The sequence below is a fragment of the Delphinus delphis genome, chromosome 8, assembly GCF_949987515.2.
Source record: "Delphinus delphis chromosome 8, mDelDel1.2, whole genome shotgun sequence".
NCBI classification, from domain to species: domain Eukaryota; kingdom Metazoa; phylum Chordata; class Mammalia; order Artiodactyla; family Delphinidae; genus Delphinus; species Delphinus delphis.
In genome coordinates, this window is record NC_082690.1 from 58,629,227 (window position 1) to 58,653,589 (window position 24,363).

Sequence of the window (24,363 nt, forward strand, 5' to 3'; positions counted from 1 at the left end):
CAGAACTCCCCATTTTATATTAAAATTACTTCTTTTTAAATTCCCCTAAAAGATACTCTGATCCTTAGGGTCAGGTTCCATGTTTTATTCATCTCTTTGCCCCAGGCAGGTAGCACAGAGCCTGGCACTGAACTAGTATCAACAAATACTTGTTAATTGAACACAGGAGTTAGGCCAGCACCTATATTTTGATTGTAAGGTGGGTGTGGCGGGTAACTGGACTTTCTTTTTCTTTCTCACTGGTAGTAAAGGCCTTTGAGTTGTTTTGAGACTAGTTCCAATTTGCTTAGGGATAAAGCAAAACTCTGGCCAGCCAGCAGGTTATTGTTAAGGCCAGGGACGCAGCCTTTATTCTCAGTGTCTCCTTTGTTTCTAGGATACAGTGGCAGTCTTTTGGCAAGTGATGAATGGCAAGGGACGATTTTCTGACACTTATATTTGGGCAGCCAGGATTTTATGTGATCCTCTTATAGCAGTGGCTGCACAAAGTATTTATCCCACTGCATTCTGGTCATTTGTCTTTGTAGAAAATCTTAATGATGAATAGATTTAAAGGACTTTATGCTACCTAGTTCATGAACAAAATTCTCCTCATCAAGACTCAAGTGTGTTTATTGAGTCTATGCCTTGGCAGTTTCTCCACATAGATTATTCCATTGACCTTCCCAGAGACTTCTTAAAATATTTAACTGCAATCTTTCATTTTTGTCTTAGGCCATTCATCATTATGTGACTCTCTTTGGCTACTTGAACAATTCCTTCTGCTGTCTGTGTCATTGTAACTGAACTTTCCACACTGCTCTTCTTTTCTTTTGGAGTACATTCTTCAATTTCTTCTCTAAAGTTTTGCTTTAGGCTCTGTTTTATTTTTTATTCCTACAGTAGGCTTTTCTCCATTGGGCTTTTCAGAGACCTGGAAAGCATTTTAGTAGAGTGCCTGAATTCAGAGGAGTTGGACGATAAAGGAAACTTCACGTAATTACTTTTCATTTTAATGTTCCTCCCTCTTCACCCTGCCTCATCCCCAGCATAGAACTAGGGCCTTATTTTTCTCAAATAGCTAGCAATAAGGATGCAACAGGTGCTATGTCATTCTTTTATTTTTCAGACCATTAGTCATTATTATGCATACTTGTACACTAAGTGTATACTTACACTGATTAGTCTACAGAAAAATGAATAAGACAGTTCATGCCTTCAAGGAATTCATAATCTGATCAGGATAACAAATAAACTGGAAGTACAAATACCTCCTTTAAGCCTCTGCTTTTTTTTTTAATCTTCAAATTAGGATAATATACTTTCCTGACAGTTATATCATCACATCAGCTTCTCTGTGTGAGGAACATAGCACACTTTCTGACCTATTGTGAAGTGTTCAATAAATAGTGGTTATATTAATGGATAGATACAAAGTAAGTAGAAACATGAAAAAAGGAGTGGCCATAACATCTCTGCCTGGACACAAAGAAGTTTTCACAGAGGAAGTAATGCTGGAGGAAATTTGCACATGAAGGCATAAGGGAATGAAATATAAGGTACACTTAGAAAACTCTAAGTAATTGGTATATCCAGGAGAGAGAGATGGAGGAGAGGAACACAGTGAGAGATGAGGCTTCTGAGGTAGGCAGGAATTTGAACTAGATCCTATAAGGAACGGGGCCATTAATTTATATTAGAGAGTCTTAAAATTAATCAATGCTATAAAAAAAAAAAAGACTTCTGATACATTACATGTCCCTTTCAGGTCTCACTTGCCCTGGAGCCTTTGTCAGAAACTTTTGACAGCTACACTCCTCTTCCTACCACTGACATGACAGAAAATGTGCTTTTATCTGAACAAGGATTCAGAGAATATACTGAAGCAGGCAATACTCAGTTTCTGGTTCCATCAAGGCCTCAGAGGATCCCTACCACCAAAATTGATGGAAAAGAGTTAGCAGCCAACAGCAGTAGGTCAACCACTCCAAGGTAATTACCACACCTAATACCAGTCAGACTGTCTGCTAACTCCCAGTGTACTCATAATTTCGGTCTTTCATTTGTGGTTGTGTAGAAGGTTAAAGGTAGTCATTCATTCAGCAAATAAGTATTAAGTACTCAATATGTTTCTGGTCCAGTACCAGTTGCTAGGCATAGAAATTGGTAAGACACAATTCCTATTTTTGAACATTGCTCACAATCTAGTGAGGAGGCCAATATACAGATAAGTAAGTATGTCTAAGTCACATAGAGATGCCATGATAGGTGTACATGAAGGGAAAGAGGGAAAAGGCAGTGTTTTGTGAAATGGAATGAAGAGAAACAGATTTTGATTTTAAATAATTATCAGACGTTTGCTTTGTGTCAGGCTCAGCACTGAGCTCTTTATTTCATTGTCTCACTTTAGCCAAACCATACAATGATAGGTAAAACATCTATTATTTATTTAATTTGGGAAATGAAAAACATATTTACAAAGCCTGAGCTACACTGCTATATACCACTGATCCACTTTCTTTCTCTGACAAAGTGGAATGTTACCATAATGGATAATATACTGCTGAAGTTCTCCTTTATTTTAAAACAGGGGAAAGGACCACTTGTACTTTGCAGAGAACTCTGATACAATAAAGGACTCTTTCTTTGGACTACGGCACCATCTTAATTCAGGACAGAGTTTAGAGTCTATGACTCAGAAAGGCAAAGCCCCACAGAAGCAGATGTCCCTTCTCAACAGTTCTGAATTGCGGCCTCAAATTAGGACAGTTGCCAAGAGTCACAGTGACTCATGCGTTCTTTCTTCAAACAACCCTCCTACCAAGAACCTTCTTTTAGGTATGTATATATTTGTGAACTGAGACTAAGCTATATTTATTGGGATTAGTCTGCTCATTAGGCAACCTACAAAGAGAACCAAGACTTCTGTTTGAACTAAATAGCCAAATGCAAGTGAATATCTTACTAGAGTCCAGAATTTCTAACCTTTTAAGGGCAGCTCTATTAAACCACTGAGTTTCTTCTAAATAATTACTGGGCACTTATAATTTTAAGTTTAGGGAAGGAACCATTTAAAGTGAACCTGGGTATGGGAGGAAAGCCTTTATCATAGAAAAATATTAGTCCTGATTTTTTTCAAGATAATTCAAAGCAAATAAGATTTTTGTCTCATCAGAATTTACTTATACCATTGTTCAGAGACTAGTACTAAACTTGTTTCATATTCTGAAAACTGTTGTTTTCAGTGGGAACATTCAGTGCACAGAAACTGCTGATCTTACGCCTGGGTATTAAATATGACTGATAGCCAAACAGAAGTAGAAAGGAGTCGGTTTACCTGTGTAAGGGCTTACACTGAAATTTAAAAAGGAAATAGGAAAGAGGTTGTATTACCTCATTTTAGGTAGTGGTATTATATGAAAAGCAATTTTGGTACCTTATGTTACACTGTAATGGTCAACCATATATCTCTGTGACATCAAGAGCATGACATAAATTTGTCTCCATCCTCACAAGTAAAATTTCCAAAGTAGAATATCTGCAACTTTAGTAGAAAAGTCTTTTAAATTAAAACTACTTGGACCTCTGTGGGGTCATGATCCATAGACTAAGCAAGTCTTGCCTTATCTGTGGAGCTGGACAGGGGTAATGCGACCATTGTCTGATGTCCATAGTTCATTTCCTCCAGGATGTTTCTTTCCTCAGATTGTGTTACTCTGAACCATTTTATTTTTTATTTGCCAAAGTACTGTACTTGGCTATTTGCAGTGTTTTCAAAACCAAATGTTTCTTTTTGTGTGTTTTTAATCTTCAATACTTGGTGCAATAGAAGCTGCAAAGATGTGCCACTTTATCTATGAAATGGAGTTTTGTATACCAATAAATTCTAGTTTAAAGACAAAAAAAAAAAAACTACGTGGATACAAAATTTATATTAGTCAGGATTTTTTTTAATGAAGAAAGACATTGTGTTAATATTTTTTCAACTAAAATGTCTATGATCCCCTAGTTTAAAAAATATACTCTGATTATGGTACGTTAATTTTATTTTTTTTATTTTTTTACTTTTTTGTTTTTGCATGCATTGGGTCTTCGTTGTTGCGCATGGGCTTTCTCTAGTCGTGGTGAGCGGGGACTGCTCTTCATTGTGGTGCGCAGTCTTCTCATTGCAGTGGCTTCTCTTGTTGCGGAGCGCGGGCTCTAGGCGCATGGGCTTCAGTAGTTGTAGATGGCATGCTCTAGAGTGCAGGCTCAGTAGTTGTGGTGCACAGGTTTAGTTGCTCCACGGCATGTGGGATCTTCCCGGACCAGGAGTCAAACCCGTGTCCCCTGCATTGGCAGGCAGATTCTTAACCACTGCACCACCAGAGAAGTCCCTATATTAATTTTAGACTTTAATGCAACCCTAGGCTACATTAACAAGAAAGAAAATTGCCTGACTATACTCAGCACTTGTCATTCTCACACCTGGAGTATTTTGTGTAGACCTGGGCAGCAGACTTTGGTAAAATATTTGTTTACTCATTAAGCAGTTATTTATTCAGCACTTACTAAATGTCTGGCAGTCTTCGAGGTGTTAAGAATATAGCAATTTAAATTTATTTTTTAAAAAGGCACAAAATCCTCCCCTACGGATCTTATATTCTAGTAGGAATACCAATGATAAATTAGATAAATAAGTAAGTATGTAGTGTTAGATAGTGATAATGGCAATGGGAAAAAAATGAAGCAAGGAAGAAGAGAGGATAGAATGCTGTTTTATGTATGTTGGTGAAGGAAGGCTTCTTTCTTTTTTAATTTTTTTTATTTTTATAAGTTTTTTTTATTTTTTTGCTTTTGACTTAGAGTTCTTTTTTTTTTTAAATCTTTATTGGAGTATAATTGCTTTACAATTGTGTGTTAGTTTCTGCTTTATAACAAAGTGAATCAGTTATACATATACATATGTCCCCATATCTCTTCCCTCTTGTGTCTCCCTCCCTCCCACCGTCCCTATCCCACCCCTCTAGGTGGTCACAAAGCACCAAACTGATCTCCCTGTGCTATGCGGCTGCTTCCCACTAGCTATCTATTTTACGTTTGGTAGTGTATATATGTCCATGCCACTCTCTCACTTTGTGCCAGCTTACCCTTCCCCCTCACCGTGTCCTCAAGTCCATTATCTAGTAGGTCTGTGTCTTTATTCCCGTCTTGCCCCTAGGTTCTTCATGACCTTTTTTTTTTTAGATTCCATATATATGTGTTAGCATATAGTATTTGTTTTTCTCTTTCTGACTTACTTCACCCTGTATGACAGACTCTATGTCCATCCACCTCACTACAAGTAACTCAATTTTGTTTCTTTTTATGGCTGAGTAATATTCCATTGTGTATATGTGCCACATCTTCTTTATCCATTCATCTGTCAATGGACACTAGGTTGCTTCCATGTCCTGGCTATTGTAAATAGAGCTGCAGTGAACATTGTGGTACATGACTCTTTTTGAATTATGGTTTTCTCAGGGTATATGCCCAGTAGTGGGACTGCTGGGTCGTATGGTAGTTCTATTATTAGTTTTTTAAGGAACCTCCATACTGTTCTCCATAGTGGCTGTATCAATTTACATTCCTACCAACAGTGCAAAAGTGTTCCCTTTTCTCCACACCCTCTCCAGCATTTATTGTTTGTAGATTTTTTTGATGATGGCCATTCTGACCGGTATGAGATGATATCTCATTGTAGTTTTGATTTGCATTTCTCTAATGATTAATGATGTTGAGCATGCTTTCATGTGTTTGTTGGCAATCTGTATATCTTCTTTGGAGAAATGTCTGTTTAGGTCTTCTGCCCATTTTTGGATTAGGTTGTTTGTTTTTTTGATACTAAACTGCATGAGCTGCTTGTAAATTTTGGAGATTAATTCTTTGTCAATTTCTTCATTTGCAAATATTTTCTCCCATTCTGAGGGTAGTCTTTTCATCTTGTTTATTATTTCCTTTGCTGTGCAAAAGCTTTGAAGTTTCATTAGGTCCCATTTGTTTATTTTTGTTTTTATTTCCATTTCTCTAGGAGGTGGGTCAAAAAGGATCTTGCTGTGATTTATGTCAAAGAGTGTTCTGCCTACGTTTTTCTCTATGAGTTTTATAGTGTCTGGCCTTACATTTAGGTCTTTAATCCATTTTGAGTTTATTTTTGTGTATGGTGTTAGGGAGTGTTCTAATTTCATTCTTTTACATGTAGCTGTCCAGTTTTCCCAGCACCACTTATTGAAGAGGCAGTCTTTTCTCCACTGTATAGTCTTGCCTCCTTTATCAAAGATAAGGTGACCATATGTGCATGGGTTTATCTCTGGGCTTTCTGTCCTGTTCCATTGATCTATTTTTTTGTGTGTGTGCCAGTACCATACTGTCTTGATGACTGTAGCTTTGTGGTATAGTCTGAAGTCAGGGAAACTGATTCCTCCAGCTCCGTTTTTCTTTCTCAAGATTGCTTTGGCTATTTGGGGTCTTTTGTGTTTCCATACAAATTGTGAAATTTTTTGTTCTAGTTCTGTGAAAAATGCCAGTGGTAGTTTGATAGGGATTGCATTGAATCTGTAGATTGCTTTTGGTAATATAGTCATTTTCACAATGTTGATTCTTCCAATCCAAGAACATGGTATATCTCTCCATCTATTTGTGTCATCTTTAATCTCTTTCATCAGTGTCTTATAATTTTCTGCATACAGGCCTTTTGTCTCCTCAGGTAGGTTTATTCCTAGATATTTTATTCTTTTTGTTGCAATGGTAAATGGGAGTTTTTAATTTTTTTTAACTTTGTTGTTGTTGTTCTTGCTGCATTGGGTGTTCGTTGCTGTGTGTCGGCTTTCTCCAGTTGCGGCGAGCGGGGGACTACTCTTCGTTGCGGTGCGTGGGCTTCTCATTGCATTGGCTTCTGTTGTTTCAGAGCACAGCCTCTAGGTGCACAGGCTTCAGTAGCTGTGGCACATGGGCTCAGTAGTTGTGCCTCACGGGATCTAGAGCACAGGCTCAGTAGTTGCAGCGCACGGGCTTAGTTGCCCCGCGGTATATGGGATCTTCCCAGACCAGGGCTCAATCCTGTGTCCCCTGCATTGGCAGGCAGATTCTTAACCACTGTGTCACCAGGGAAGTTCCAAAGGAAGTCTTCTTTAAGAAGTTAATATTAAAGATCTATAGAAGATGAGTTCCTTCTAAGGAGAGTACCTAGACTGGGGAAGGGACCACCAAGAGAAATTTAGCCTCAAGAAAACAGCTACCATTTACTTACCGTTCATTATGTGCTACCTACTATGCCAAGTGCCTTATACACAAAAACCAAGTGAGGTTGGGATTGTTATCCCCATTTTAAAATGAAGACACAGGCTCACAGTTAGGGAGCTTCTGCCCAATCAAACGGGACAGCTGCTTCTCAGCTCCAGTTCATCATTATCTTAAACTGTACAGCAAAGTCCTTTGCTTCATCCTACTGTAGGTTCCTTGTTTACCTAGGCCTGCTTTTTTTAAAAATCAAGACTATGCTGGCCAACTGTTCAAGCCAAATAAAATATGCCAGGTGCAACCCATGGGCTGCCAATGTGCAAATTTCTTCCATAAGATGTACTAGGATCATTGGGTTTAAAGATAAAACAAGACATTGTGACTCAGTCTGGGTTAATAGTTCTTCCTTGCAAAAGTGGGAAGGGATAGCTTCAAGAGATAGTGAATTCTGTATCACTGGGAATCGTCAAGTATGGACTGGATAACCTTGTCATGGGACTCTTACAGATGGGATTAAATCATCAAGTAGACAGATGTGATCTTTAAAGATCCCTTCCAACCACAAGACCGTGGAGCACTAAGATTAAGTGGGTCATTTTAGTAAGTAGGTCTAAAGCTAGTCGTGGAGGTTTATAACAAATACATAAACCTAATTATCTTCCTGGTCTTTATTATACTGACATCATACCAGTAAGGGGGGGGACAGAGCTGAATTAGTCATCGAGCTAGAATTTATGAAACACTACACATCCTGCTTATAAGAGTTGGCGGTTTTCTTGTTTTTTGTTTTTAACTTTTTATTTTATATTGGAATATAGCCAATTAACAATGTTGTGATAGTTTCGGGTTCACAGCAAAGGAACTCAGCCATACATATACATGTATCCATTCTCCTCCAAACTCCCCTCCCATCCAGGCTGCCACATAACATTGAGCAGAGTTCCCTGTGCTATACAGTAGGTCCTTGTTAGTTACCCATTTTAAATATAGCAGTGTGTACATTTCAATCCCAAACTCCCTAACTCTCCCTTCTCCCTATCCTTCCCCCACTGATAACCATAAGTTTGTTAAGAGTTGGGGTTTAGAATAGATAACAAGGAGTAGGAACAAAAACCAAAAGCTGTGTACCTCCCTGTTTAGCAGGGGCTGTGCCCATGGCATGTAGGAAATAAACAAGGGAAACATTTGTCATGTACTCAGCTAAGTGCCCTTCCCTTGTGTTAAAAAAATAATTATTGAGTTGAGGTGCAGGAAGATGCCATGACAGCTCTTTTAGTGTGGAACCAGCTTCCTCTTAAGAAGGGGAGTTAAGGTGGTATTGTTGCCATGCCTTAGACTTTAGAGAAACTATTCTAAGAATGGCTGTTTCAAGGAAGAAACCACTTGGAGGCCAATGAATAGACCACCCTTGCTCAGATTTGTCCTACTTGTTGTCTGCAATGTTTATTTCTTTTTAAAAACCTGCTATTGTAAAGTATCTTAAGTACCTATTCCTATTCAAATGTTAATGACTAATTAAGTCACTCTTAAAATATTACTATTCCCAGGGAAATTTTATTTAGCAGGGATGAAAACTTTAAGCTCAGTTCAATTCAGCAGATATCTTTTGAGTGCCTATTTTGTGTCAGCCATTGTTTTGAGTATTGGGGTTACAGTGATAAATAAGATAGTCCCTGACTTAATGAATGCATTGTAGTAAAGGAAACAGACTCTAAAGCAGATACAGTACAATTTTGTATGATATATGCAACAGTGGAAGTATTTATTGAAACATTTAATCAAATTCCTGATATATACTAGGCACCGAGCATACAAAGACCAACAAAAGCCAATCTCTCGTCTCAAAGTTGTTTGGGTGAGATAGACAATTTTAATACTGCATGGTAATTCTTTGATGGAATCAGATACGCAGAACTTTGAGAGCACAAAGGAAGTATTGTGTTTAAGGAATTAAATATACTTGTGTGTGGTTAGATTATAAAGTACCAAGTACCAAATATCTCTAGGGACATTTTGGGTATCAGTAGAAAAACTGTTTTTCTACATGGCCCTGAAATCAAATGAAATTTATTATTGACACTGCTTGTCATTAACTACTTTATTCATAAAGCATTTATTGAGTGTGCCCACCTCATTAAAGAACTTTAAACCATATCAAATTAAGCCAAGTATTAACTAGAAACTAAAAGGAGGAGGGCTTCCTGTCACATAGCAAGCTTCCTTAACCAAATTTTCAATGCTAGCAGACCATGTTTTCCTCACCCTTTCTCACTGAATAAACAAGACAGCCATTTTCTGACTGAATCCCAAAGAGATTTTTTTTTAAATAAGTAAAAACAGAAATACATACTTATATAGCCATTATTTACATAGAAAAAGTTAATTCATATTATTAAGTGAAAAAGCAGTTATAAAACAGTATACATAATTGGGTCATTTGTAGAGATGTGGAGGGACCTAGAGACTGTCATACAGAGTGAGGTAAGTCAGAAAGAGAAAAACAAATATCGTATATTAATGCATATACGTGGAATCTAGAAAAATGGTACAGATGAACTGGTTTGCAAGGCAGAAGTAGAGACACAGATGTAGAGAACAAACGTATGGACACGAAGCGGGGAAAGTGGGGGTGGTGGTGTGATGAATTGGGCGATTGGAATTGACATGTATACACTAATATGTATAAAATAGATAACTAATAAAGAACCTGCTGTATAAAAAAAATAAAAATTCAAAAAAACTGTATATATAATATACCATTTTTGCAAAAAAAAAATTTATATATATACACACACACATACATATATAGATGTATGTATGCATAGATTAAAAACTATCTGGGGGACTTCCCTGGTGGCGCAGTGGTTAAGAATCTGCCTGCCAATGCAGGGGACACAGGTCCAAGCCCTGGTCCGGGAAGATCCCACATGCCGCGGAGCAGTTAAGCCTGTTCGCCACAACCACTGAGCCTGCGCTCTAGAGCCTGCGAGCCACAGCTACTGAAGCCCGCACACCTAGAGCCTGTGTTCCACAGAAGCCACCACAATTAGAAGCCCGTGCACCACAACGAAGAGTAGCCCCCGCTCGCCGCAACTAGAGAAAGCCCGTGCACAGCAACGAAGACCCAGCGTAGCCACACACACACACAAAAAACCTATCCAGAATATATCAAAATGTTAATCAGTATTTGTGGGTAGTGGCATTAATGGGAATATTAGTTTTCTATTGCTGCATAACAAGTAACCACAAACTTAATGGCTTAAAAGCATACCCATTTATTAGTCACAGTTCTGTGGATCTGAAGTCCAGCAAGTTATGGTTGGGTTTTCTGCTTAGGGTATCATAGGCTACAATCAAGGTGTCAGCCAAGCTAAATTCTCATCTGGAAGCTCTGAGGGCAAATTCACTTCCAAGTTCATTCTTATTGACAGAATCCAGTTCCTTGCAGTAGTAGGACTGCGGTCCCATTTCCTTGCTGGCGGTCAGCCAGGGTCCACACTCAGCTCCTAAAGGCCGTAAGGCCACATGCATTTCTTGCCACGTGGTCCTCTCCATCTTCAAGACAGCAATGAAACATTACATCCTTCTCATGCTTTAAATCTCTTGAGTTCATATCCTGCAAACAGCCAGAAAAAACTCTGCTTTATAAAGGTTTGGGACAACCAAGGTAATCTCCCAGTCTTGAGGTAGACTGATTTGGAACCATAATTACATCTGTAAAATCCCTTTATGGCAATACCTAGATGACTGAATCACTGGGAGAAGGTATTTGTATACCAGTGGCTGGATATTTGGGGGGAACTATCTTAGAATTCTGCCTACATCACTTTTTGGCCTTTTGGCTAAGATCAAGTGTAGAATTCTGCCTACCACAGATGGTGATCTTTATTTTTCTTTTACTTATACTTTCACATAACACATTGAACATACAATATTTCAGGGTTTTTCGGGTTTGGGGTTTTGAGTTTATTTTGAACTCTTTATGCTAACAAATGTTGAATGTTTATGGATCTGTTTGGCTTATTATTTTCTTGGCCTGACTGCCATGTCTTCTTTATTTTTAGAAGCTATAAAACTCTAGACCAAGATGGATAGGCATTTGGTATCTAGTCTTACCTACATCCTAAGCAACTGTGGAACCTCAAGAAAATAATAATTCTTCCCAGTGTTCCTTGAAATAATACCACTGGTCCTAAGCTTTTAAAAAGAAGTCTAAGAAAAAGTGGGGTCATATATGTATAGTGGTTAAATCATAGGATGTAGAGTCATCCTGGTTATACTGCATGCATAACTTGGGCAAGTTACATATCCTCTGTGCCTCAGCTTTGTCATCTGGAAAATGAAGGAAATGATAGTACCTATTTCAGAGGATTGTTGGGAGGATTAAATGAGTTCCTATACATAACATACTTAGAGTAGTGCCCCGGAAGTGGTAAGGGTTCAATAAATGTTATCCTCTGTAATTGTTGTTGTTGCTTAGGGATGGGAGAAATTTTACCTATCAGAAAGTTTAAAGACTTTATCCTGACTTGTCTGTTAACCTGATGTATGATCTTAGACAAGTCATAGAAATGTTTTGGTATTCTTTTCTTCATCCATAAAAGTATACATTTGGACTAGATTATCACTATGACTCCTAACAGTTTAGCTGATATAGTTGTTAGTGTTCCTTAAATAATAATGACATTAAAACTGTTACAAATAAGAGAATTCAGTAAGATAGCTAGATACAAAAATAATATATTATGTAGCTATTACTAAATTTATTATGTGCAAACACCAGTTGGAAGAGTCAATGCATGTATATAATGACTCCAGTAAAGGCGGTCAGTCTCTACATAATGGAGACTTCATTCACTGCTCTAATGCCAACATCTAAAACGGTCCACGTGATAGAAGCTCAGTAAACATTTGTAAGGTGAATGTCCTCAAGGGATTCTCAAGCTAGTGGGGAAGGCAGACAAGTAAGCATTTATAGTACACTATGGTAAGTCCTGTGAGAGAAGGAAAGGTGCTAAATGTTTCAAGTATTTCTGTTGGATTTTAGATTTTCTGTGTTTTGTTTTGCCCTCTTCAGCTCTGTTAGAACAAGGCAATAAACTGCGTAATGCCATGGTGATTTCTGCAATGAAATCAAGCCCAGATACTAGCATGTTGTTGGAAGAAGTTCATCCTTCTATGAATGAAGATTTTCTTAGAGCATCTACACAGTAAGTTACTGGATAAACGTGAACCCCAATAGTTAATTTCTTGGTAGTTGTTAGCATATGTTTTTTGTCAAGATGTGGACTGAATAATCTTGGAAATGTTGAACAAGTAATTCTTAATGTGGTAGAAAAGAAGCCTAAATTAGGAGCTAAGATACCCAAAATCTAGACCTAGCACTGACACTTGCTAAATATGTAAATGGCTAAATTCTTAACTCTTTCTGAACCAGCATGCTTATATAAAAAATGGGTATATTCTCTCCTCCCTCTCTTACATAAATGAAATGAGATTCTCATATAGGAAAGGGCTTTGTAAATTGTGAAGTTTTATGTATATTTAAGGTGAAGGCTGAAGTACGTTAATATTCCATGTTCACTTAATTCTGATTTAGATTTTTCCCATATGTTAGCCACGGAAAAAGTATTTTTTTTCATTCCTTAGAATCAAAGCCTTGTCTAGGAATCAATTTAAAGACCACATTGAAGATCACCTCCTCCCTCCAACTGAGAATACATTTTGGAAACATGACACAAAAGCTGATACCAGAGCCATACAGCTGCTATTGGGCAGGTAAGAGCTCTTAACTAGCTTTCTTTCCTTTTAAATTATTCCTCCAATTCATTGGGTACATTGTTAACAGATTTCTCTTCTTAAAGCAACACTTCCTTAGAATAACCAAGTCATCCCTTTGGTTATTCACTACCTACTAAATAAAAATCCAATCTTTAGCCTTTTATTCTTAGCTTCACTTACAGAATGGTCTCCAATCTACCTTTCCATTCTTATTTTTCATCTCTCTCCCCAGCACCAAGGTTAGCTAGCAGGTTATAATGAAAAGAACATGGATTTTAAACAGACACAAGTTGAAATTTGAGGTCTGTCTCTTACTACCTATGTGGCCTGAACAATTAGGCAGGAAAAAAATATATAAGGGTTCCAAATTGGAAAGGAAGAAGTAAAACTATCTTTATTCACAGATGACATGATCTAGTATGTAAAAAAATCCTAGGGCTTCCCTGGTGGCGCAGTGGTTGAGGGTCCGCCTGCCAATGCAGGGGACGTGGGTTTGTGCCCCAGTCTGGGAGGATCCCACATGCTGCGGAGCGGCTAGGCCCGTGAGCCATGGCTGCTGGGCCTGCGCATCTGGAGCCTGTGCTCCACGACGGGAGGGGCCACGACAGTGAGAGGCCTGTGTACCGCAAAAAAAAAAAAATCCTAAAGAATCTTCTAAGAAACTATTAGAAATAATAAACAAATTCAGACAGATTGCAGGATACACGATCATTATATAAAAGTCAATTGTACTTTTATATACTTGCAATGAACAATCGAAAAGTAAAATTAAGGGAATTCCCTGGTGGTCCAGTGGTTAGGACTCTGTGCTTTCACTGCTGGGGCCTGGGTTCGATCCCTGGTCAAGGAACTAAGATCCTGCAAGCCACACAGCATGGCCAGAAGACCAATAATAAATAAATAAATAAATAAAATTAAGAAAAAATTCCATTTATAATAGCGTTGATAAGAATAAAATACTTAGGGATAAATTTAACTAAAGGAGTGTAAAACAACTCTGGAAACTACAAAACATTGTTGGAAGAAACTAAAGAAGATCTAAATAAATGGAAAAAACCCCATGTTCTTGATTCAATGCAATCCCTGTCAGAATCATGGCTGGCTTCTTTGTAGAAATTGAAAAGCTGATTATAAAATTACTGTGAAATTACAAGGGACCCAGAATAACCAAAAGAATCTTGAAAAAGAAAAAAATAGGATTCACACTTTGCTATTTTAAAACTTACTATAAGCAAGAGTAATCAAGTCAGTTTAGTACTGGCATAAGGATAGACATATAAATAAATGGAATAGAATTGATAGTCTAGAAATAAACCCATGTATTTATGGTCAGCTGATTTTCAACAAGAGTGTCAAGACCATTAAATGGGGAAAGAATTGTCTTTTCAACAAATGGTACTGGAACAGCTGGCTAGCCACATGGAAAAAATGAAATTGGACCCTTACCTCAAACCATATAAAAAAATTAACTCATTATGGATCAGATAGCTAAATGGAAGAACTAAAACTATAAAATTCTTAGAAAACACAGAGGTAAATCTTTGTAACCTTGGATTTGGGAAAGGATTCTTAGATATGCATCAAAAACACAACCAACAACAATAAAAAATAGATAAGTAGATAAATTAGATTCAGTCAAAATTTAAAATGTGCTTCAAAGGATACTATTAAGAAAGTGAAAAGATCACAGAATGGAGGAAAATATTTACAAATTATATATCTGATAAAAGATTTATATCTAGACTATATAAGGAACTCAACAACTTAATAATTACAGCACAAATAGCCCAATTTAAAAGATGGGCAAAGTATCTACATAGAGATTTCTCCAAAGAAGATAGTCAAATGGCTAATATGCACATAAAAGATGTCAACACCATTAGTTATCAGGAAAATGCAAATCAAAACTATAAAAAACTTCATACCCACTAGGATGGTTAGAATCAGAAAGTCAGATTAAGTGTTGGTGAGGATGTGGAAAATTTGGAACCCTCATACACTGTTAATAGCAGTGTAAAATGATGCAGCCACTTTGGCAGATAGTCTGTCAGTTCCTAAATTGCTACACATCAAGTTACCATATGACCCAGCAATTCAACTCCCTAAGTATATACCCAAGGAAAATGAACATATAAGTCCACACAAAAACATGTACATGAATTTACATAGTCATAATAGTCAAAAATGTCCATCAGCTGATTAGTGGGTTGTTTTAAAGTGGTATATCCACACGGTGGAGTATTATTTGGCCATAAAAAGGAATAAAGTACAGGTAATATGCTGCAGCATGGATGAACCTTGAAAACATCATGCTAAATGAAAGAAGCCAGTCACAAAAGAGTACATATTTTATGATTACATTTATATGAAAAGTACAAAATAGGCAAATCTCTAGAGACAGAAAGATTAGTGGTTCTTTAGGGCTACGTGTGATGGATGGGGCGTAAATGATGATAGGTCTTGAATACAGAGTTTCTTTTTGAGGTGACATAAGTGTTCTGAAATTGACTGTGGTGATGATGGTTCATATTTGTAAACATACTAAGAACTATTGAATTGCTCTCCTTAAATGGCTGAATTGTATGTTATGTGAATTATGTCTAAATAAAGCTGTTTAAATAAAAAATAGGAATCAAGAATCCAGCACAGTGAATGAAAAAAAACTGCACCAAGATATACAATCATGAATTTTCAGAATAGTATAAATAGACAATCTTAAAAATGTCCAAAAAGAAAAAAAAATGCTTATGTATACAATATCAGGAATTGGAAAAACATCACTTATTCCATAGAGTTGACCAAAATGGAGACATAGGAGGCTTCTGAGCTCGCCTCCTCCCACAGATGCCCCAAATGTACAGCTGCACACAGAGCAGTTCCCTCTGAAAGAGATTGAGAAAGTAACTGACCAACTCCTACACATCAGAGGAATGGGAAAATATCATCAAATGAGTAGGAAAGTCTGAGAAACACTCTCACCATAAACCCCACCCCCAACACAGCACCATACAATCAGAAGGGAATCGCCAATTCCTAGCTTCTCCTTGAGGAGCAAAGGACTTGAACCCCACATCTAGCATTCCCAACTTTTAAGATTCTTACCAGAGAGATGAGCCCCCAAAACATAACGGGTGCAGGAGCACCCTCACCCTGACAGCTGTACACCTAGACCCAGCACAGAGGAAGCAGGCAAAAACACCCATCTCCCAGTTTCTCCCTGGAAGGTGCTGCTAGTGAGGGTCCAGCTTCTAATCAGCCTACATCTAGGTGTTGGCTGTGATCCTCCCCTTTGGGACACTAATGGATCTTAACACACCCTCCACTACTGGGAGCCACTAAGAACAAAGAAGAAGGCTTAGAAAGTCACAAAAGCTTATGAGGCAGCTAAGATCTTGGGCTGGACTGATCAATGAGGTTCATCCCTTACACAAGACCATTCTATCAAGGCTGAGATGGATGACGGTTTTATCTAATAAGCAGAAACCAACACAGAAAGGCAAGGAAAGTAAAGAAACAGAGGAATATGTTCCAAAGAAAAAGACAGGATAAACATCCAAAAACAGATCTTAATGAAGCAGAGATAAGTAATTAACCTGATAGAGGGTTAAAAATAATGGTCATAAAGGTGTGCTTACTGAGGTCAGGAGAACAATGCATGAACCAAGTGAGAATTTCAACAAAGAGATAGAAAAAATTTTTAAGTACCAAACAAATCACAGAGCTGAAGAATACAATAACTGAAACGAAATATTCAGGAGGGGTTCAACAGCAGACTAGATCAATGGGAAGAAAGGATTAGCAGACTCAAAGACAGGGCAGTGGAATGCAATCAAAGGAGCAAAAAGGAAAAATTTGTAAGTGAAGCAGTTAGATAGCTTAAGGGATGTTGGGGAACCAACAAACAGACCAATATACACATTATAAAGGCCCCAGAAGAAGAAGAGATAGAGAAAGGGGCAAAAAGCTTATTCATAGAAATAATGGGGACTTCCCTGGTGGTTGAGTGGCTAAGATTCCATGCTCCCAATGCAGGATGCCCGGGTTCGATCCCTGGTCAGGGAACTAGATCCCACATGCCACAACTAAGAGTTGACACATTCCACAACTAAGAGTTAGCAGGCTGCAACTAAGAGTTCACATGCTGCAACTAAAGATCCCGCATGCTGCAATGAAGGTTCCACATGCCACAACAAAGAAGATACCACGTGCCACAGCTAAGACCCAGTGCAGCCAAAAAAATAAATATTTTTTTAAGAAAAAGCAATATTCAAAGAAATAATGGCTGAAAACTTCCCTAACCTGGGAAACAGACATTCAGATCCAGGAAGCCCAGAGAGTTTCAAGTAAGACAACTCAAAGGAGACCCACACCAAGACATGTTATAATTAAATTGTCAAGTTACAAAGAAAGCATCTTAAAAACAGTAAGAGAAAACCAACTTGTTATGGACAAGGGAACCTCCATAAGATTTTCAGCAGATTTTTCAGCAGAAATCTTGCATACTAAAAGGGAGTGCGATGTTATATTCAAAGTGCTGAGAAAAAAGAACAGCCAAACAAGAATACTCTACCTGCCAAAGTTGTCCTTCAGAATTGAAGGAGAGAAAGAGTATTTTCCAAGCAAAAACTGAAGGAGTTCATCACCATTAGACCAACCTTCCATGAAATATTAAAGGGAGTTCTTCAAACTGAAACCAGAGGACACTAATTAGTAACAAGAAAACATGAAAGTATAAAACTCACTGATAAAGTTAAGTATACAGTTAAATTCAGAATACTCTATTACTCTAATGATGGTAGAGAAATCACTTACAAATCTAGTATGAAGGTTAAAAGACAAACGTTATAAAAATAAATATGACTACAATAAGTTGTTAATGGACATACAGTGTAAAAAGATGCAAATTGTGACATCAAAAACTTAAAATATGTGGGGGGAGGAGCTTTGGTATGTGTTCAACGTTAAGTTATGACCTTAAAATAAACTATTATAAATGTAAGATGTTTTATGTAAGCCTCATGGTAACCACAGGGCAAAAGCCTATAGTGGATACACAAAGGAGAAAGAGAAAGGAAGCAAAACATACCACTACAGAAAGTCATCAAATCCTAAAGGAAGAGAGCAAGAAAGGAACAAAAGAATTACAAATCAACCAGGAAGCAATTACCAAAATGGTAGTAATAAGTTCACTCCTATCATCAATTACTTTAAATGTAGATGGACTCAATTCTCCAATCATAAGATAGAGAGTAGCTGAATGGATAAAAAAACAAGACCCAACTCTCTGCTGCCTACAGGAGACTCACTTCAGCTTTAAGGACACACACACGGGATATGAAAGATGTTTCATGCGAGTGGAAACCAAAAGAGAGTGGGGGGGGGGTACCTATTCTTATATCAGAAAAAAGTAGACTTTAAGCCAAAGACTATAACAAGATCAAGAAAGTCATTATATAATTATAGTTGGTCAATTCATCACAAGGATACAACAACTGTAAATATTTAGGTACCCACCCTAGGAGTACTTAAATATATAAAACAAATGTTAGTAGATCTGTAAGGTGAAGTAAACAGCAATACAGAGGACTTCACTTTTAACAATGAATAGATCATCAAAACAAAATCAGTAAGGAAACGGCGGGACTCAAATGGCACATTAAGTCAGATGTCCGTAACAGACATATACAGAACATTCCATCTAACAGCAGCAGGATACATACACTTCTCAAGCACGCATGGAACATTCTCCAGGAGAGATTATATGTTAGGCCACAAAAGAAGTCAATAAATTTAAGAAGATTGAAATATGAAGCATCCTTTCCGATTACAATGGTATAAAACTAAAAATCAATATCCAAAACTAGAAAATTGACAAATATGTACAGATTAAACAACAGGCTCCTTGGCAACCAATGTGTCAAAGAAGAAATCAAATAAGAAATGTAAAAATATCATTTAAGACAAGGGGGAAAGAAACACAACATACCAAAACCTATGGAATGCAGCAAAAGCATATCTAAGAGGGAATTTTATAGCAGTAAACATGTACATTTAAGTGTATAACTGAATCACTTTGCTGTACACCCAAAAGTAACAACCTTGTTAATCAACTATGATCCAATATAAAATAAAAATTAAAAAAAAGAAACATGTAAGGTTTTGTAAGACATAACATGTAAGATAAAAAAATACATACATATATTAAGAAATAAACAGCTCAACTAAAAAACTAACTTTACACCTCAAGGGACTAGAAAAAAACAACAAACTAAGCGCAAAGTTAGCAGAAGGGAGGAAATAACAAAAATCAGAACAGAAATAACAAAGATCAGAGCAGAAATAAATGAAATAGAGACTAACAAGACAACAGAAAAGATCGATGAAACTAATAGCTGGTATTTTGAAAAGATAAAGTAGACAAACCATTAGCTGGACGTACTAAGATGAAAAGAGAGAGGACTTCAGTGGAATTATAAATGAAATAGGAGATATTATAACTGACATCACAGAAATACAAAGAATTGTAAGAGACTACTATGAAAAATTATACACTAACAAATTGCAAAACCTAAAAGAAATGGATAAGTTTATATCCAATCTACCAAAACTGAATCATAAAGAAACAGAAAAATCTGAACAGACTGATTACTAGCAAGGAGACTGAATCATAATTAAAAACCTCCCAACAAAATAATTCCAGGGCTTCCCTAGTGGTGCAGTGGTCAAGAATCTGCATGCCAGTGCAGGGGACATGGGTTCGAGCCCTGGTCCGGGAAGATCCCACATGCCACAGAGCAACAAAGCCCATGCGCCACAACTACTGAGCCTGTGCTCTGGAGGCCGCGAGCCACAAATACTGAGCCCTTGAGCCACAACTACTGAAGCCTGCACACCTAGAGCCTGTGCTTCACAACAAGAGAAGCCCGCGCACCGCAATGAAGAGTAGCCCCTGCTCACCGCAACTAGAGAAAGCCCGTGCACAGCAACGAAGACCTAACACAGCCAAAAAGATAAATTAAATAAAATAAAATTAAACAAAAATTTAAGGTCCCGAAAACTCCAGTAGTGAATTCTACCAAACATTTAAAGAACTAATACAATCTTTCTCAAACTCTCCCAAAACACATAAGAGGAGGGAATGCTTCCAGATTCATTTTATGAGGCCAGCATTACTCTGACGTTAAAGCCAGATAAAGACACTGTAAGGAAAAGAAAATCATAGGCCAATATCTCTTATGAACATAAATGGCAAAAATCCTCAACAAAATATTACCAAATCAGATTCAGCAATACATTAGAAGGATCATATGCCATCATCAAGTGAAATTTGTTCCAGGGATGCAAAGATGGTTTGACATTTGCAAATCAATAAATATCATACACCGTATTAACAAAAAGAAGGATAAAAATCATGTGATCATCTCAATAGATGTGGAAAAGCATTTGACACATTTCAACACCATTCATGATAAAATCTCTCAACAAACTGGGTATAGAGGAAATGTACCTCAACATAACAAAGGCCATATGTGACAAGCCCGCAACTAACATCATACTCAATGATGAAACACTGAAAGCTTTTCCTTTAAGATCAGGAATAAAAGAAAGATGCTCACTGTCACCACTTTTTTTTTTTTTTTTTTTTTTTTTGCGGTACGTGGGCCTCTCACTGTTGTGGCCTCTCCTGTTGCGGAGCACAGGCTCCGGACGCGCAGGCTCAGCGGCCATGGCCCATGGGCCTAGCTGCTCCGCGGCACGTGGGATCTTCCTGGACCGGGGCACGAACCCGCGTCCCCTGCATCGGCAGGCGGACTCTCAACCACTGCGCCACCAGGGAAGCCCTGTCACCACTTTTAATCAACACAGTAATGGAAGTCCCAGCCAGAGCAATTAGGCAAGAAAAAGAAATACAAAGCATTCAGATTGGAAAAGAAGAAGTGAAACTGCCACTGTTTGTAGATGACATTAAACACTAAAGTCTCTATCGAAAAACTAGTTAGAATAAATGAATTCAGTAAAGTTGCAGGATACAAAATCAGTATATGAAAATCAGTTGCGTTTTTCTACGCCAACAATGAACTATCAGAAAGAGAAAGTAAGAAGACAGATCATTTACAATAGCATCAAAAAGAATCAGATACCTAGGTATAAGTTAAATCAAGGACATTAAAGACCTGTTTACTGAAAACTATAAGACATTGATGAAAGAAAATTGAAGAGAACACAAATAAATGAAAAGATATTCCATGTTCATGGATTGAGTTAATATTGTTAAAATGTCCATACTGGGCGTCCCTGGTGGCACAGTGGTTGAGAGTCCACCTGCCAATGCAGGGGACACGGGTTCATGCCCCGGTCCAGGAGGATCCCACGTGCCACGGAGCAGCTGGGCCCGTGAGCCATGGCCGCTGGGCCTGCACGTCCGGAGCCTGTGCTCTGCAGCGGGAGAAGCCACAACAGTGAGAGGCCCGCATACCGCAAAAAAAAAAAAATGTCCATACTACCGAAAGCAATGTCTATTCAGTGCAATGTCTATAAAATTCCAGTGGCATTTTTCACAGAAATAGAAAAAAATGATCCTAAAATTTGTATAGGACCACAAATAGCCAAAACAATTTTAAAGAACAAAGCTGGAGGAATCACACTTCCTGATTTCAAAGTATAATCCAAAGCTATAGTAATCAGAATAGTATAGCGTTGGCATAAAAACAGACACGTAAATCAATGGAACAGAATAGAGAGCCCAGAAATAAACCCATGCATATATGGTCAATTAGTTTTTAACAAAGAGGCCAAGAATACTTAATAGAGAAAGGATGTTCTCTTCAATAAATATGGTTGGGAACAAGGGACAACCACATGTAAAAGAATGAAACTGCATGGGTAGTAAGTCTGGAGGAACCAAGATGGCGGAGTAGAAAGACATGCTCTCAACTCCCTCTTGTGAGAACACCAGAATCATAACTAGCTGATGGACAATCATCGACAGAAAGACACTGGAACTCACCAAAAAAGATACCCCACATCCAAAGACAAAGGAGAAGCCACAATGAGATGGTAGGAGGGGCGAAATCATAGTAAAATCACATCCCATAACTGCTGAGTGGATGACTCACAGACTGGAGAACACTTATAACACAGAAGTCCACCCACTGGAGTGAAGGTTCAGAGCCCCACGTCAGGCTTCCCAATCTGGGGGTCCAGCAAAGGGAGGAGGAATTCCTAGAGAATCAGACTTTGAAGCCTAGTGGGATTTAATTGCCGGACTTTGAAAGGACTGGGGGAAACAGAGACTCCACTCTTGGAGGGCACACACAAAGTAGCGTGCACATCGGGACCAAGGGGAAGGAGCAGTAACCGCAGAGAAGACTGAACCAGACCTACCTGCCAGTGTTGGAGGGTCTCCTGCAGAGGTGGGGGGTGGCTGTGGCTCACCGTGGGGACAAGGACACTGGCAGCAGAAGTTCTGGGAAGTACTCCTTGGCGTGAGCCCTCCCAGAGTCTGTCATTAGCCCCACCAAAGAGCCCAGGTAGGCTCCAGTGTTGGGTTGCCTCAGGCCAAACACCAACAGGGAGGGAACCCAGCCCCACCTATCAGCAGTCAAGCGGATCAAAGTTTTCCTGAGCTGTGCCCACCAGAGCAACAGTCAGCTCTACCCACCACCAGTCCCTCCCATCAGGAAACTTACACAAGCCTCTTAGATAGCCTCATCCACCAGAGGACAGACAGCAGAAGCAAGAAGAACTACAATCCTGCAGCCTATGGAACAAAAAACACATTCACAGAAAGATAGACAATATGAAAAGGCAGAGGGCTATGTACCAGATGAAGGAACAAGATAAAACCCCAGAAAAACAGCTAAACGAAGTGGAGATAGGCAACCTTCCAGGAAAAAAATTCAGAATAATGATAGTGAAGATGATCCAGGACCTGGGAAAAAGAATGGAGGCAAAGATCAAGAAGATTTAAGAAACGTTTAACAAAGACCTAGAAGAATTAAAGAACAAACAAACAGAGATGAACAATACAATAACTGAAATGAAAACTACACTAGAAGGAATCAATAGCAGAATAACTGAGGCAGAAAAACGCGTAAGTGACGTGGAAGACGAATGGTGGAATTCACTGCTGCAGAACAGAATAAAGAAAAAGAATGAAAAGAAATGAAGACAGCCTAAGAGACCTCTGGGACAACATTAAACGCAACAGCATTCGCATTATAGGGGTCCCAGAAGAAGAGAGAGAGAAAGGACTCGAAAAAATATTTGAAGAGATTATAGTCGAAAACTTCCCTAACATGGGAAGTGAAATAGCCACCCAAGTCCAGGAAGCACAGAGAGTCCCATATAGGATAAACCCATGGAGAAACACTCCGAGACACATAGTAATCAAGTTGGAAAAAATTAAAGAAAAATTATTGAAAGCAGCCAGGGAAAAACAACAAATAACATACAAGGGAACTCCCATAAGGTTAACAGCTGATTTCTCAGCAGAAACTCTACAAGCCAGAAGGGAGTGGCATGACATATTTAAAGTGATGAAAGGGAAGAACCTACAACTAAGATTACTCTACCCAGCAAGGATCTCATTCAGATTCGATGGAGAAATCAAAAGCTTTACAGACAAGCAAAAGCTAAGAGAATTCAGCACCACCAAACCAACTCTACAACAAATGCTAAAGGAACTTCTCTAAGTGGGAAACACAAGAGAAGAAAAAGACCTACAAAAACAAACCCAAAACAATTAAGAAAATGGTCATAGGAACATAGTATCGATAATTACCTTAAACGTAAATGGATTAAATGCTCCAACCAAAAGACACAGGCTCGCTGAATGGATACAAAAACAAGACCCATAAATATATGCTGTCTACAAGAGACCCACTTCAGACCTAGGGACACAACAGACTGAAAGTGAGGGGATGGAAAAAGATATTCCATGCAAATGGAAATCAAAGGAAAGCTGGAGTAGCAATACTCATAACAGATAAAATAGACTTTAAAGAGTGTTACAAGAGACACGGGAGGACACTACATAATGATCAAGGGATCAATCCAAGAAGAAGATATAACAATTATAAATATATGTACAGCCAACATAGGAGCACCTCAATACATAAGGCAACTGCTAACAGCTATAAAAGAGGAAATCGACAGTAACACAGTAATAGTGGGAGACTTTAGCACCCCACTTACACCAATGGACAGATCATCCAAACAGAAAATTAGTAAGGAAACACAAGCTTTAAATGACCCAATAGACCAGAGAGATTTAATTGATATTTGTAGGACGTTCCATCCAACAGGGGCAGATTACACTTTCTTCTCAAGGGTGCACAGAACATT

The 24,363-nt window shown here is 38.3% G+C and overlaps 1 protein-coding gene across 2 annotated transcripts in view; it reads left to right on the plus strand.

Moving 5' to 3' along the window:
* Positions 1–24,363, plus strand: part of C2CD3 (C2 domain containing 3 centriole elongation regulator) — a 128,398-nt gene that overhangs the window by 9,812 nt on the left and 94,223 nt on the right. Inside the window, exons 4-7 of one of the 2 annotated variants that reach the window (XM_060018288.1) lie at positions 1,748–1,971; positions 2,570–2,817; positions 12,314–12,446; positions 12,886–13,014. In XM_060018288.1, coding sequence (XP_059874271.1) covers positions 1,748–1,971; positions 2,570–2,817; positions 12,314–12,446; positions 12,886–13,014 — 734 coding nt within the window. The remainder of the gene's footprint in view (positions 1–1,747; positions 1,972–2,569; positions 2,818–12,313; positions 12,447–12,885; positions 13,015–24,363) is intronic. The other variant, XM_060018289.1, reaches the window with a different exon arrangement.